General features: G+C 42.8%; 2 protein-coding genes across 12 annotated transcripts in view; one reads left to right on the plus strand and one right to left on the minus strand.

Annotated features, from left to right (window-relative positions):
- Gpatch2 (G-patch domain containing 2) overlaps nucleotides 1-6,718 on the minus strand; it is a 176,109-nt gene extending 169,391 nt beyond the window's left edge. For all 11 annotated transcript variants that reach the window (XM_045149781.1, XM_045149814.1, XM_045149803.1 and 8 more), the window contains exon 1: nucleotides 6,594-6,718. In XM_045149781.1, the coding sequence (XP_045005716.1) occupies nucleotides 6,594-6,646 (53 nt within the window). In that variant the 5' untranslated portion in view covers nucleotides 6,647-6,718. The remainder of the gene's footprint in view (nucleotides 1-6,593) is intronic.
- A 446-nt stretch (nucleotides 6,719-7,164) lies between these two features.
- Spata17 (spermatogenesis associated 17) overlaps nucleotides 7,165-12,431 on the plus strand; it is a 201,843-nt gene continuing 196,576 nt past the window's right edge. Inside the window, exon 1 of the mRNA XM_045135438.1 lies at nucleotides 7,165-7,289. Within this exon, the coding sequence (XP_044991373.1) occupies nucleotides 7,222-7,289 (68 nt within the window). The 5' untranslated portion in view covers nucleotides 7,165-7,221. The remainder of the gene's footprint in view (nucleotides 7,290-12,431) is intronic.

Here is a 12,431-nt window from a genome sequence, read left to right on the forward strand (position 1 = left end):
AGGAAGTTTGCATTGGGTATAATGTCTAGAACAGATCATTAACAATTTTAGTATTATTCAGTATATTATGAAGTTGGATTTTGTCAAAGGAGTTCAGGTGTCATCTGGCTAGACTAGGCAGTATAAAATCTATGATCAATCCAAGATTTCAGAGGCAGTTATTACAGAATTTTAGCCAAAAAATCACTTGATTTTTTCTAGGCAACACAAAGTACCAAATACGTAAGTGACCCTGCCACCCAGGTTGTTTTGTTTCCCTCCCTGGAAAGGCATCTGGTTTAAGGAAAAATCAGGGCTGACTTTGTCTTTACACTGTGTAGATCTCCTCAAGAACTGAAAGGTGACTGGTGACCCAAGAGCATTTTTGTTTCTCCACTTATAGTCCAGGGTCTTGCCATGGAAGTCAGTCTAGCCTTGAACTCATAATCTTCCTGCCCTGCATTCCCAAATGTGCTAGAATTACAGGAATGGACCATCTTACCTGGATACAGGACCTCATAAGCGGCAGTTAAAAATACTTATGTATAGAACAGGAGTGAATAAATTTCAGAAATAATACCCTTGAACAGCTAAGTTAACTATTTTCTTAGTAATTATTAGGTTTTCAAGCCTCTGTTACCAATAATTACTATTCCTAAGAGGCATGCAAAGAAAAACATTCCAAGGATTTTATTGTGACATGAATCCTGATTAAAAATATGAGTATAACAAGAGAGTATGGTCCTATATTCCTACTGATAAACACAACCAATTAATAAAAAATTGTTATAACAAAGCTTTCTGGTTATAGCTACAAGATTCCAGCCAGTAACTATCTGGTGAAGAAAAAATAAACATCAAATACTATTTCAACTCCTCTTTACTTCTCTGACACATGAATTGCTTTATCTAATAAATTAAGCTTCTTTATTATAAGGGAACTCTAAATTACTGCTGCTAAGTACTTCAATTAGCTTTCAAAGACTCAGGAGAGATAGACCATTTCTGTTATACTTCCCATGAATACAAGTTCAGAGTGTACACCGTCAACAACTGCATTTTTATCAAAGTATATTATGACAACTCACAAATAAGAAGAAAAAAGTGATGGAATTACATATGCCCATATTATGTTGGCTTCTGCATTTACTGATTTAAGATAAGAAAAGTTGGGTAGGAAAGTTTAGCTGGTCCTGAAAGTACACAGTAAGTAGCTAAGCAGCGCAGCTCAACAGTAATGCCCAGCAGCCCAGATTATGGCGGCGAGTAGCTGCACACCCGAACCATGACAAAGGCCACAAAGGGAAAGACGGCTTCTCAACTAAGTTATGAGCCATAAACATTATCTTAAATTTGACTAAGATTCCTGCTGTAAACTGGAACTTAAAATTTCCCTTTAATTGTACTTTCATCGAAAATAATTCCTAACTGGGCATGGTAGCACATGCTTTTTATCCCAGCACTCAGGAGGCAAAGGCAGAAGGACCACTCTGAGTTTGAGGCCACCCTGAGAATACACAGTTATTTTCAGGTCAGCCTGGACCAGACTGAAACTCTACTTTGAAAAACTAAAAAATAAAATAATTCCTTAGAAGGTTGGGAGTGTGATTCAATGGTACAGAACTTGCCTAGCATACTCAAGGTTCTGGGTTCAACTCCCAATTCCCAGCAACACGTACACAAAAAAAAAAAGAATTGAACCTCTACTTAGACAGTTATTACCTAGGCTATGTCTTACTCTGAAGTGGTATCTCATGCTATAACCCAAACCTCGGAGGCAGAGGCAGGAGGACGATGGCAAATTCGAGGCAGCTAGGTCTACATGCTAAGACCAATTCAGAAAGAGAAGGGGTCTGCAACCTTATTGTTTTGAGGAGGTGATTACCCCTTTGTGAAGGGAGACTCACCCTAACATTAAATGTTAAAACTTGTGCTAATAAAGAAATGTCTTGGATTATCTATCAGAAATAACCTTCTTTTATATTTTTCAAGAAGGTGGGGTGGGAGCACTATTTTTCGATGAAATACTTACATTATTTATTACAATCTTATATTAATGTGAGGCAATCATATGGTATTATCTAGAGGGGGGAAAGCTGGAAAAAATTGTAGAGAACATGAACTTTAGAATTAAAGTTGTGAATTTGGAAGTCAACTTCTGCTTTATTTTTTGGTCACAAGACCTTAGACAACTCCCTTGTCTTCAGATTCTGTTTATTCATCATAAAAGTGGTTGCATCTAACCTGAAGGGGCCTGAAAATGAAAGTGGGCTCTAAACGCCAGAAACTGGTTTCATCTTTCACCAACATCTACTCACAAATACGAGAATCTGGTGTTGAGATAGCAAACCACTCTGCTTTTAAGATATAATGTAAGTAGGAGCCTGAATCTATCACAGTAAAAGCAAAGGCTTTTGAGCTTTTTCTGGGATGATCAAGTATTGTGAATGCAAGGGACAGAGCATATGCAGAGTGTATGCACGTGATTTTAGATCATTTATGAACTCATTTAGGATTGTCAAGCTCAACTATGATCCAAAAACCCACAATTTACAAAATAAAGGTGAATATCTGACTTGACTCACCCCTGCTGTCATATTCAAATATAAACCAGTGAGAAGAGAATCAAAGAAAATAATCCTTCCCAGTAAAGAAGTTAAGGTTCTCTGCCAAGCAGAGCAGTTTCTTTCCCACACTGGGCGTACAAGTCTCTCACCTGTTCAATCGCAGGCTGTGCTGCGGCCACTGCTTTGCTGCCTTGGTCACCACGGGGTCACCGAGGAAGCTTTCTTTTTTGCTCACACTAACAACTTTTTGAACATAAAGTCATGAGTGACTTAATTTTAAAACAGTTTATTTTCTATATTCCAACAAAATGATTTTATAAAGTAAGCTCATTTATTAGACTTGAGGAACATTCTTGTTCTCAATTTCATTTAATGACTTGAGAATTATCCAAAACTTTTTTTTTTGCCTCTCACTGCTTTCAAATTGCAAATTATTCACTAAAACCTCCCTATACAAAGTAAAATCAGTATTTAAATCAAGCATAATGAGAAGTTAAGAATCTAAAAAGTAATTTATTCTAATTGTCAACAAGTATATACTCAGGTGCAGCACTTTAGGCAACATTTGGTAGGGTAGGAAATGTTTTTTTTTTTTCTTTATACTTGATAATGGCTCAATATATTTATTGAATATACATCCTGAATTCCTAGACTAGGAAGAAGATGACTAACACTTAATTCAAAGTACCTACCTAACTCTTGGCATATAACAGGTGCTTACAAGAATCTACTGAACAATGGACTGAATGAACATACAATGGATGAACCCGCATGAGAAAACTGTGGCGCTGATGACAGAGGTCTGCCTCGCATGTGTGCGGCTGTGGGTCATGTCCCCGGCACCACAGCAGACTGGATGTGGTGGTGTTTCCCCGCAATCCTAGCATGTGGAAGATGGAGGACAGTTACAAGTATTAGTTCAAGACCAACATGGGCTACATGAAACCCCACTGAACAAAGGGAGGGAGGAAGGGAGGGAAGAGAGAGAGGACAGAGGGAGGGAGGAAAGGAATGGGAAAGGAAGGAAGGGAGGGAGGGAAAGGAAGGAGGGAAATGAGGGAGGAAGAGAGGAAAGAAGGAAAACAGAAAAGGGAGAGAAGGCTGGAGGAAAGGGAAGAATAAAGCAAAGGGAAAGGGGCCGGGAGTGGGGAGGGGGAGAGAAAGAAAGGGCAGGGGAAGGAGGAAGAAGTAAAAGGCAAGGGGAGGAAAGGGAATTATCTGGATTTTAACTTGTCCATTTGAAGGAATGTGACGGTAAGGGCAGCCAACAATGTCTAGACATAAAGAGGGATGCTAAGAAGCTGGTCTAAAATTACTTGCCCCAAATCATACTGTCTACTGCTTTGATTTTTAATTGAAAGAGTATTAATGCACTAGCATAAGTTTAGAAAACAACATTCAAGACAAAAACAAAAAATCCCCCAAATCACCTATTAAAACATGCAGTTTGGGGCTGGAGACATGGCTTAGCAGTTATGGTGCATGCCTGCAAAGCCTAAGGACCCAGGTTCGATTCTCCAGGTCCCACATAAGCCAGATGCACATGGTTACACATGCAACTGGAGTTTGTGTGCAGTGGCTAGAGGCCTTGGCACATCCATTTTCTCTCTCTTTTTCTGTCTCAAATAAATAAATAAAAATGAATATTTTTTTAAAGAAAACATGAAGTTTTTACTACGTATTTCCCAAACCTGAAGAAAATTAAAATACCAGAGAGGAAAGGAATTGAAAAGCAAAGGTCCTAAATTCATGCTGACTTTCATGGCTTTGTGTTATGGTGATGGTTAAAAACAGTATTAAGAAGCTAGCAAGTAGAATGATGCAGTTTAGGTTAGTAACAAATCTGGGCATCAACTTTCTGATTTATGCATTCCTAAAGGCATTGTGTTGTTCAGATACTCAGGTAGCTCACCAGAATTTCCTTGAGGTACATTGGATTTCTACTGTAAATGAGACATTTAGTGAAGTTATTTTAATCTGTGCCACCTTGTCAGAAATGCAAAGCACGTAGTATTAACCTCAAAAGCTTTACATGAGATATGGAGACACACAGTTATCAGACACCAAGTAACTACTTAGTGGGAGCAAACCCATGTGCTCAGGAGTTTTATAACTGGATGTAACAACCATGCACGTTGTGTTTATGCAGTAAATGAAACAGAAAACTCCATTAGGAACTACCAAAGTAGAGCACAGTAATGTGTGTTGGCAATTCTAGCACTGTAAAACCTATGTGTGTGTGTGTGTGTGTGTGTGTGTATGTATATGTATGTATATATGTACATACATACATATATACGTATATGTATGTGTATGGGGGTGTATATATATACGTACGTATGTATGTATGTATGTATGTATGTAAAATGAAAAAGGAAAGAAAGGGAGAGGACTGGAGGGGTGAGAAATTTTACTGAGTGGTCAGTTTTGCAAGTAACCCAGAAAATAGTTTCCTCTTATGTGTAATACATTCATTCTGCCACATCAAACATCTTTTATTCCTAACTAATTAATTCCTTAAAGAAAAAAAATACAAAACAAACCCTCCTTACTTCTGTCAGTGAAAAATGTAAGAATTTAAAATTTGCTTAACAAAACCTGTCCTCATTATAAACTGAGATAGAAGATGATTTGGTACAGCTCAAAGAAAGGTTGGAGGTAAGATAGTCTTTCAACTTCTTTTTCTCCCCCGAGGTAGAGGTCTCACTCTATCACTCTGGCTCAGGCTGACCTGGAATTCACTAGGTAGTCTCGGGGTGGCCTCGAACTCACAGCGATCCTCCCAACTCTGCCTCCTGAGCACCGGGATTAAAGGCCAGCACCACCACGCCCAGCTTTATTCTTTCAATTTTTAAAGTTATAGGTGACAGAGAACAACTTTTAGAATCTTGGACCACTAGAATTCCTTGTGTTCCATTTTCTACACAATATAGGAACAGACATGAACGTTTAAATGGCATTTTCTTTCACGGGTTGGTCAAATCTTATGTTTGAAGACTTTGGGTAAGAGAACTCCTTGTTTGTTTCACTGCTTCTGTGGTGTATATTTGCAGGAAAGAACCTTGGTGGAAATGTGGGACAGATGTCGGGTGTTTTCAACTGGGACATTTAAAAAACCAGCTTCTCTACAAAATCAGTAAGGCAACCTTGACAAGTTTCAAGTATTTTGTATCTGGAATATTCTGGTAACACAAAGACTTCATAAGAATAAAGTGTAACATGCTTCACAAAGTTAAAGCAACACACTGTGGTACGGTGACATCACTGACATTTTCCAAACCCAACCATAACTAATCCGGGCATATCATTCATTAAACATCACCCACCTCACAGGAACAGAACATAGGTTGTCCACAACTCAGGCTAAGCCAGGGAGACCAGGACAGTGAGGTCTCTTCCCATACTAAACTTGTAGAACTTTGGACTTTCATTAAATCGATCTTCTGCAAAAATGCGGTACAATGTGGTGATTTTAGCGGAAGAGGGGGCTTAGGAATGAGGCTGGAATCAAAGCGTTCCTCTTCCTAGCCTTGGCAGCTGAGGAGGAGGGCATGATTGCTCCGAGGAGCTCAGAGAGATCAAGTCCTACAGTAGCAGAACGCGCTCCCGGTCCCCGGGCCTGCAGGATGCTCAGGACCTGGCCTCGCCTGGCCCCCTGAGCCCCGGCCCTGCGACCCCGGAGCCTTGCGACCCCCGATCCCCAGCCCTGCGACCCCGGAGCCTTGCGACCCCCGATCCCCGGCCCTGCGACCCCCGATCCCCGGCCCTGCGACCCCCGATCCCCGGCCCTACGACCCCCAGCCCAGCCCTGCGATCCCTGAGCCTTGCGCCCCCCCCCCGATCCTCGGCCCTGCGCCCCCCGAGCCCGGCCCTGCGCCCCCGGAGCCCCGGCTCTGCGCCCCCCGAGCCCGGCCCTGCGCCCCCGGAGCCCCGGCTCTGCGCCCCCCGAGCCCGGCCCTGCGCCCCCGAGCCCGGCCCTGCGCCCCCGAGCCCGGCCCTGCGCCCCCGAGCCCGGCCCTGCGCCCCCGAGCCCGGCCCGGCCCTCACCAGGCCTCCCCGGCGGCTGCTCCGATGGCAGGGCGCCCGGCGGCCCCGAACATCAACGCCACCCGGGAGCCCGGCCGCGAGGCGCAGGCCCGAGAAGCGACGCCGACTAGACCGGGCCCCGCCGGGCCGAGCGGGCGCCGGCGCACTTTGCGGACTTCCGGGCGGAAGCCGGCGCGGGCGGAAGCGACCCTGGGCCCGGGGGGCGCGCAGGGGGACGCCTGGCCGCCGAAAGTGCGCGGGGGCGCGGGCGGGGAGGGGGGCGGGGGAGGAGGGGAGGGGGCGCTGGGGGCGGGGAGGGGGCGCGGGCGGGGAGGGGTTCGGGGGGGACGGGGCGCGGGGAGGGGCCGCGGGCGGGGAGGGGGCGCGGGCGGGGAGGGGGCGCGGGCGGGGAGGGGGAGGGGGGCGAGGAGGGGGTGGGGGGGGACGGGGAGGGGGGAGGGGGCGCGGGCGGGGAGGGGGTGGGCGGGGACGGGGCGCGGGCGGGGAGGGGGCGCGGGCGGGGAGGGGGTCGGGGGGGACGGGGCGCGGGCGGGGAGGGGGCGCGGGCGGGGAGGGGGCGGGTCCCCGGGGTTCGGCGCCGTTGCCGGGGAGACCGGGCCCCGCCCAGCGAAGCCCGGGCCGCGGCGCCATGGCCACGTTATCCCGGCTGCAGGCGCGCTCGGCCCTTCTGGAGACGCAGTTCTACTTTAGGAACCGGTGAGTGGCGGGGCGCAGGGGGCCCGCGCCGCGCCGAGCCCGGCCGCCCGACCCTGCCCAGCCCCGGCCCTGCGGGCGCCGACGTGACCGGGGGTCGTGGCCTTGCGGGTCCCTTCTGTGCAGCGATTAGCCCAGCCTAGGCCAAGGCAGAGTTCAGGGGACCCCGGGCTGCCGAGGGAGCCCCCCACCCACACAGACACACACAGATTGTGAAGGGGAGCGTTCTCGTCTCGGGCATCTTTTCTGCACGATTTGATGAGACTGAAAACTCCCGTCGAGGCTTAGGTGACCGGACTGCTGTCACCCAGGCTGAGCAGTCCAGTGAGCTCAGAATGTGCCCTGGCAAGTTGGGAACTGGAGTCTCCATGATTGCCCAGCACATCGTAGAACTCATTTATACAGTGACTCAATTGTCTTAAACGGAAAGTTTCTAAAAAATATGACAACATCATTAGCAAACTGTATTAACAGACGAATGCTAAGGAACTCACGGGTAGCATCCTCCATCTCCCTACATCCAAATTCCCGGCCCAAGAACACCTTTTAAACAGTGGCCTTCCAGAAGTGTTATCCTAGGAACTTGTCTAACTTAAACTACAGTGCTTGAGAGATGGCTCAGCCATTAAGGCAATTGCCTTCAAAGCCTAATGACCTGCGTTTTATTCCCCATATCCATGGAAGCCAGATGCACAAAGTGGAATTCTCTCTTTCTTTCTCTCTCTCTCTCTCTCTCTCTCTCTCTCTCTCTCTCTCTCTCGCAAATAAATAAACAAAAATGTTCTCTTGTTGTTGTTCTTGTTGGGTTTTCAAGATAGGGTCTCACTCTAGCCCAAGCTGACCTGCAATTCACTGGGTAGTCTTAGGGTGGTCTGAACTTACGGCGATCGTCCTAACTATGCTTCCCAAGTGCTGAGAAAGGCATGCGCCCCAACAACCAATTTTTTTTTTAATAGGAGAAACCACAAAATTAAACTAGACTGGATTAATGACATACTAATAGGAAATATGTGAATATGAAACAAAAATCTTGCTGAGCACTTTTTATCCTAATATTTATCTCATGAATTGCATTATTTCACTCTCTATCTCTTATAATATGGATCAAATTCCAATTTGTACTTTTGACATATATATCCCCCCATCTTGCTAGAAAAAAGAGGTACTTTTTTGGCTTACTATTATTTGAATTTTCATTGTTTATCATAGTTCTTGAAAAATAATAGGTGTGTAGTAATTATTTGTTTAATAGTTACATTAATGAGCTTTTTTAGTAATCACACACACTATGTATGTGTGTGTGTATGTGTGTATATATGTGTATATATATATATATATGTATATATATGTCACTCAGAAGTTAACAGTCATTTACAATTCTATATGACAGGCCTTGTGTTTGACATTAACTTTTTAAATTTTTATCATTTATTTATTTATTAGATACAGACGTGTGAGGGCCTCTAGCCACTGCAAACAAACTCCAGATGCATGTGCCATAATGTGCATCTGGCTAATGTGGGACCTGGAGAATTGAACCTGGGTCCTTGGGCTTCTCAGGAAATTGCCATAACCGCTAAGCCATCTCTCCAGCCCTGACATTAACTTTTAATTGAAATTAAATAAGTTCCAACTCACATTGTTCACAATCTAGTATACAAAAGAGGTATTTTAAAAATAACTGTGGAGGCTGGAGAGATGGCCCAGTGGTTAAAGTCAATTACTTGCAAAGTTGGGTGGCCTGAATTCAGTTCCTTAGTACCCACATAAAGTCAGATATACAAAGTAGTACATGCATCTGGAGTTCATTTGCAATGGCGAGAAACCCATTTTTCCTCTCCCTCTATGGCTCTGTCTGCTCACAAATAAATACATTAAAAAATTCTTTACAAATAACTGTTATAGCCGGGCATGGTGGTGCAAGCCTTTAATCCAGCACTCGGGAGGAGAGGTAGGAGGATCGCCATGAGTTCGAGGCCACTTTGAGACTCCATAGTGAATTCCAGGTCAGCCTGGGCTAAAGCGAGACCCTACCTCGAAAAACACAAGGGAAAAAAAAAAAAATAACTGTGATACAGTGAGATAGGTAGGAATAGAGAAAGCTATAGAGATATAGATTGTATTATATCTCTATATAATATAGATTTTATGTGAGCCATTGTATTGAGAGATTTTTCTATATTTTCGTTTTTATAACAGTACAAGTTAATGTATTAACCTTTTTTTTAGAGCTCTGGAACAGTGTTCTATAAAAGCCTGGTGATTAACAGTACAGTAGCAAAATACATCATTTCTCTACAAATTTTGGAATCAACCATTGTCTTCCTCACTTACTTATTGATAGTAGACATGTTTTCACTCAGTTGGAGATTACATGGAGAAATGACTAGTATTATGCAAATGTCATGATGAAAATAGCTGGCATTTCTAACATTTCATTTATAATAATTGATAGTATTTTCAGTGTAAAGTAGCATCTTTAAATCATGAAGGAAACAAAATTCTAAATGGGCCAAAGTTTTTACAAAAGCAGTGTATTGATGGCTTTGTGGCATAAAATATCATATGTAACATTAATATAAGTAGGAAATAAAGTAAATAGGAAAATTCTGTGAGGAATTACTTTTCATTGGTTACTGAATGCATCAGCTCTTCCTAAGCATACATTTAAATCCTCTGGGGAGGTCATTGAGCATGCAGTTTCCATTTCAGTATGTCTAGGGACCAGAGAATCTACACTTCTCAAAGAATTCACGTTTGGGTCCACTTACTTAAAAAAAGAGAGAGTGTAAAAATAAACTGTGAATGGTTTAAATTTTCACTTTAATTTTTTTTTGGTTTATTTTTATTTATTTACTTGAGACTGACAGAGAGAGAGAGAGAAAGGCAGAGAGAGAGAGAGAGAGAGTGTGTGAGCGCACGTGAATGGGTGCATCAGGGCCTCCAGACACTGCAAATAAACTCCAGATACATGTGACACCTTGTGCATCTGGCTTACGTGGGGAATTAAGCCTCAAACCAGGGTCCTTGAGCTTCACAGGCACGTGATTAATTGCTAAGCCATCTCTCCAGCCCCTTAAATTTCACTTTCAAGCATCCTTTGAGTTATATATTTCTTTACTAATTAGAAGAGAAAATAAAAATGAGATTCTAATACATTGGTTAATTTGTGAAAGATAATATTACTACAAATTATCAAAGCCAGTGCTTTATAATCCTATGGAATATACTATCACTTGGCAAGCTTTTCTTCTCACTAAGTAGGTCTGACTACTTAAGTAACATTAAGATTGGCAGTTTCAAAGGGCTTCAGTGTGACTGTCACATAAGCTGTAGCATTGAATGGAACAGCTTTATTTCTTCTTGGACTCCTTGAGTGTCTTCTGTGTTGGTTACAAGGTAGTGACAAAAAATGTTCCTTTCTAATAACTGACACTGGAATGACTCTGAAGTTGAAACATTACTTTGTTGAGAAAATATATTACTAGGACGCCGGGCATGGTGACACACACCTTTAATCCCAGCACTTGGGAAGCAGAGGTAGGAGGATCATGGTGAGTTTGAAGCCACCCTGACACTACAGAGTGACTTCCAGGTCAGCCTGGGCTAGAGCGAGACCCTACCTTGGAAAAAACAAATAAATATATATATATAAATGAGGTTGGAATAATCTACACATGTTTTCTTTAAATTCTACTTGTCATATTAATCTTTGTCCTGTCAGGCTTGGTAGCTTTGGCCTGTAACCAACACTTGGGCAGCTAAGGCCAAATGATCACCATCAGTTTGAGGCCAGCACGGGCTATATAGTGAGATCCTGTCTCACAAAGAAGAGGGAGGGATGGAAGGAAGAAGTCTGGAGAAATGGCTCAGTGGTTAAGGTGCTTGCCTGGAAAGCCTAACGACCTGGGTTTGATTTCCCAGTATCCACATAAAACCAAATGCACAAAGTAGTCCATATATCTGGAGTTCATTTGCAGTGCCTAGAGGCACTGCTGCCCATTCTCTCTGTTTCTCTCTGAATGTGTGTAAATAAATACATAAAATATTAAAGAACAAAGGGGGGTAGGGAAGGAGGGAGGAAATGAAGGAAAGAACATGATTGTTCATTATCTATTAATCATATCATTACATATATTTCTCATTACAAGAGGCAAATTAGGATGTTGGGTTTAAAATCAAAACTAAAGTAATTCATAGCAAATTGAATTAATTTTCTTACGTTCATTATTGTAATTATTATATAAGCACTTCACCCATTATCCTATTTTAAGCTTTTAAATTTCTGTTCTTTTATCAGAACTTCCTATGTGTAACTACTGTTTATTTTGAAGGAGCTTATTTCTACCATTTTTCATCAGAACTTTCATTACATCCAGTTGAGCTTCTACTTACTGTAACTATGAATTAAGTATTCACAGAATAAATACTTCCTGAGCACCTACGGTGTGCTAAGCACTGGTATCTCTTGAGAGTACAAGGGACGACAAAAGGTCACCCGGCAAGCAGAATATCATCAAGGGTGTACATCAGCTTGCATTATCTAACAGAAAATAAACAATATGAAGTAAACAAACACCATGGATGAAGACGCTGTTTCTGTAAAGTGGGCTGAGGAAGCTCTTCAGATTATGTGAACCTTCAAGAAGTCTGTTCTCTGACAACAGCAGGCACACTCCGTGGAGTAACAGAAGGGAGAAATGGGGACCAGATCATGCAGTGTGTTCCTCTGATTGAGATAGGAAGCCATAGGGGATTTCCAGCAGAGAACTGATAAAATTTGATTTCTTTAATAAAAATAATAATAATAAAGTAACCTCTGACTTATTTTTAAATTGGATTTGTCTCTTCTGCTTCTTTCTCTTTCTAGTTTTCTTCTGTACTTCTTTTATTAGTTTAACTCTTTATGGCCTGATTTTTGCTTCTTAATAAAATTTAAGTTAAATCTTTCATAATTGAAACACTATATATTTATTTTAAAAGTTTAAATAAAATATGTTTTAAGATAAAACCTTGCATAATATTTATTTTAAAATGTTTTCATAGACAGCATAAGGGGAAACTTTTGTTTAGGAATGTGGAGAACTTGATGCTGAGGAAGAGGCTAGCAACCCTGTAGCGGCACCCCTAAGAATCAGGTGCTCG

The sequence above is a fragment of the Jaculus jaculus genome, chromosome 1 (genome assembly GCF_020740685.1).
Source record: "Jaculus jaculus isolate mJacJac1 chromosome 1, mJacJac1.mat.Y.cur, whole genome shotgun sequence".
Taxonomy (NCBI): Eukaryota; Metazoa; Chordata; class Mammalia; order Rodentia; family Dipodidae; genus Jaculus; species Jaculus jaculus.